The sequence below is a fragment of the Apium graveolens genome, chromosome 5 (genome assembly GCF_009905375.1).
Source record: "Apium graveolens cultivar Ventura chromosome 5, ASM990537v1, whole genome shotgun sequence".
NCBI classification, from domain to species: Eukaryota; Viridiplantae; Streptophyta; class Magnoliopsida; order Apiales; family Apiaceae; genus Apium; species Apium graveolens.
The window spans coordinates 204,513,260-204,516,783 of record NC_133651.1 but is presented as its reverse complement, the minus strand read 5'-3'; the positions used below and the strand labels follow the sequence as shown (position 1 = coordinate 204,516,783).

At 36.3% G+C, this 3,524-nt stretch overlaps 1 protein-coding gene across 1 annotated transcript; it reads right to left on the bottom strand.

The window, feature by feature from the left end:
* Positions 1–333: 333 nt before the first annotated feature.
* LOC141660598 (uncharacterized) lies at positions 334–2,855 on the bottom strand. Its single transcript, XM_074467587.1, has 3 exons — positions 2,374–2,855; positions 1,125–1,747; positions 334–881 (listed from the first exon to the last, which is right to left on the bottom strand). The coding sequence occupies exons 1-3, from the start codon at positions 2,853–2,855 to the stop codon at positions 334–336; spliced, it is 1,653 nt and encodes a 550-aa protein (XP_074323688.1).
* Positions 2,856–3,524: the final 669 nt, after the last annotated feature.

Here is a 3,524-nt window from a genome sequence, read left to right as displayed (position 1 = left end):
AAGGTAAGTGTTTGATGTGATTATGACAACTAACCAACCTTATCATTTGGGTTTTGCCAACAGAAAAAGGGAAAACTGTAATCCAATTCCTAATAAAATATGTACAATATATAAACAATTAAGAAAATCTTCCTAATCAAACAGATTATACATATTTTTAATAGACAAAATAATTGGAGATTTATTTTTTATATTATGTTCATACACGGATGCAGTAAAAAAAGTGTAACATTTTGGATGTTGAACTTACACCATTGATATATCAAACACAATAAATCTAGAGTTAAGAAGGAAATAAAGAAAAATGTTACATGAAGTTCTTAATATGTCATGTCAATTATCTACACTTGGAAGATTGTAAAACACTTCCTCAAAAACTACATTATTTGTAATATCTGTGTTAATACTATCACAACTATCTATGAGAATATGGAGACCTTCAGGTCGTGTTACTCTGGATATAGCAACATAAATGTGTTCGTGCGAGAAAGCTGCTTTAGGAAGGTAAAGCCCAACCGTATCAAGTGATTGTCCCTGACTTTTGTTAATCGTCATGGCATAACATATTTGAATCGGAAACTGAACGCGTTTAAATTCAAACGGCCAGTTCGTATCACTTGGAATTATCTCAATTCTAGGAATTAGATGTTTCGTTCCAACATGAGAGCCACACAAAATCTCACATTCAATACTGTTCTTCCTACAGGATTTCACAAACATTCTTGTACCATTGCATAATCCCATGATCTGGTTTAAGTTTCTCATAAGTATGACGACAACTCCTACCTTCAATTTTAACTCATGCTTAGGAATGCAAGGCATATTGATAGAGTTTAGATACTCAACTGGAAAAGCGGATCTGAAATCATTATCATCATTACCTGCATCATCAATTGAATCTTAACTCAGATAAGTGTAAACCATGACAGGAATTTTTTCAAGTATAGTTGTATTAATCTCATCCACCACGATATTGGTAGGTGTGAGTATGGCCCTTGATCTGAGGTATTCATGTGAAGAGATATTTTATATAAAATCTGGGTACGTCACTTCAAAAAGCTTCTGGATTGGATCTCCGGATGTATGAATGATATATTGATCAGGAATCTTTATTAACATTTCACCAGTGTCTGGACTTGGAGAAATATTGGTTTCTTTGCCATCACCGACAGCAAGCTGCCACTTGCTAAAGTCCGCAATGGTTTTGTTCTCCAAATCACTATTTCCTGCATTAAGCCGCATGTTTTGCTTCAATAAAAATACTTCACAGGATTCCCAAAGCTTGGATTTATTGAGGGTAGAGCAGACAACTTCAGCCCTTGACGCTTTTGGAATGACAGGAAGTATCTGCCTAAAATCTCCACCAAAAACAATGGTTATACCACCAAATGGCTTTTTAGTTCTACTTTTATCAATAGCAGACATAATATCTCTCAAGGATCGATCAACGCATTTAAAAGCATGATGATGTTGCATAGGAGCCTCTTCCCAAATTATTAAATCAGTTCGCTGAAGTAGCTCAGAAATATCAGTCCCGTGTCTTAAACCGGCAGAACAATTTTCATCAAGCTTGAGTGGAATGTGAAAGCGGGAGTGTGCGGTTCTTCCACGAAGAAGCAACACGGAAGCTATACCACATGAGGCAATGGGAAGCACAATCTTATGCTCTGATCGTAATCGACAACACAGTGTCTGCCACAAGAAAGTCTTTCCACATCCTCCACTTCCGTAAACAAAGAAAAACCACCTTTTTTCGGGTTGATATTATCAAGAATGGAATCATAGACTATCTTCTGTTCATCATTGAGAAGACTATGATTTCTTGTGTGGATTCTCTTTATTTCTTCTGTATTATAGGATGCTTCCTCAAGAATTAGTCTATTCTCAGAGTTGGAAAAAAGCATATCCCGGAATGGCATATCTGGGAAGTTTCTAAGGCTTTTACCAATATCATTCAACAATTTCTCTATCTCTGCAATAACATTAATAAAACTTGATAACATTAATCCGAACATGGAACTTGTAATATGTACAAAGCATTATTAATAGCTTATACCCGTAAGAGCATAATTATGGATCTTAATATCTGATAGACAAAGGTTTGGATTCTCAGTGAGATGTCGCCTCACAAGAAGAATATCATCTGACATGCATCCCCAATGAGTTTCCCAAAGGCTATGCAGATAGAGATTGGACTGTATACTAAAATTTTGACAATATGGCATGTAATTGTGGAGGTATGGATGTATGTGTATTTTCACCTATAGCTTCATGCCATTGCTGGCCGTTCTGGAGGATACCTAGCGCGGCACATGCTTCGTGAAAGGAGTTATAAACATGGCCGTTGACTGTCTTCAAATCATCAAAACATACAGCACCTTTAATCCTAAGTAGGAGCATGCGGAGATATAATAGTTCACCGCTAGATGAATGTACTTCAGCAAGCCTACCGATGACATCACCTCTTTTCCTCTATTTCCAAATACCGGGTTATGGATGCCATGTAAACTTGCTGGAAATTCTGAATAGGTTAAATTTGGGGCCTCTGCATATGTTTTATTTGCATCAAACCATGCTTCTAATTTGCTTTTCTTTGTTCCAGCATTGTCGAAAACTTCCTGCAGATTTTGTGAGCCTTTAAACGACACATGCTTGTCATTCGGTAGATGTATTGGCAATCGTTCAACGGAAGGCCACCGGGAATGGATGTCAAAACTAAATATCCTCCATGATGCTTCATATGCACAAATATATCTTCCATTTAAGTATTGCTTGACTTCATCAAGCGGGCGTTTCTCAGGAGTGATTGTGGTTGTGCACCCTTTTTTGTTGTTTGTTTTTTTCTTCAAACACATGGTGGAGGTATCATGTCCTTTTAAACAATATTTGAACAGATATTTCAATGATCTGGAGCTGTTACAAATCTCCAAATTTGTGTGACATTGAAATCTTATTAGAAGATCTCGATTGTAGGGACAACATACCGATTATCCAGGGTCAATTCCCTTTTCTTACGGTAATTCCAGTTTTCCCCCTCTTATAGATGGGAAAGCCACGGTCGTCAAAGTATGTGTGAGAATTATACCTGTTAAAAAGGAAATAACGATGTTTCAATTTAATTAAAATAAATCTAAAAGGAATGTTTTACTAAAAGGTGAAAAATTAAATGTTGTATTCTTTCAGCAGTCTTTGGAAAATTAATTTAATGTAAACGATCTCAGAATTACCTTTTAGGAAATGTTTAATACAACGGCCTTAACCATACATGGAGACTTGATACAGTCAGTGCCACATGGTCCGTGGATCATATAATTCTTCACAGCTTCGTAACCAACTGGATCAATACTTGGGTCAGGAATTTCTGCAGAAACCATTTTATCTATTTGTTCAGTTGTTTTGGGACGATCGTTTGGATGCAACCATATTAGCATGTGAGCATGTGGCAATCCATGCTTTTGAAACTCTATGACGTGCATTACTGTAATATGAAATTGATGAAAATAATTAAATAAAGCATGACATAC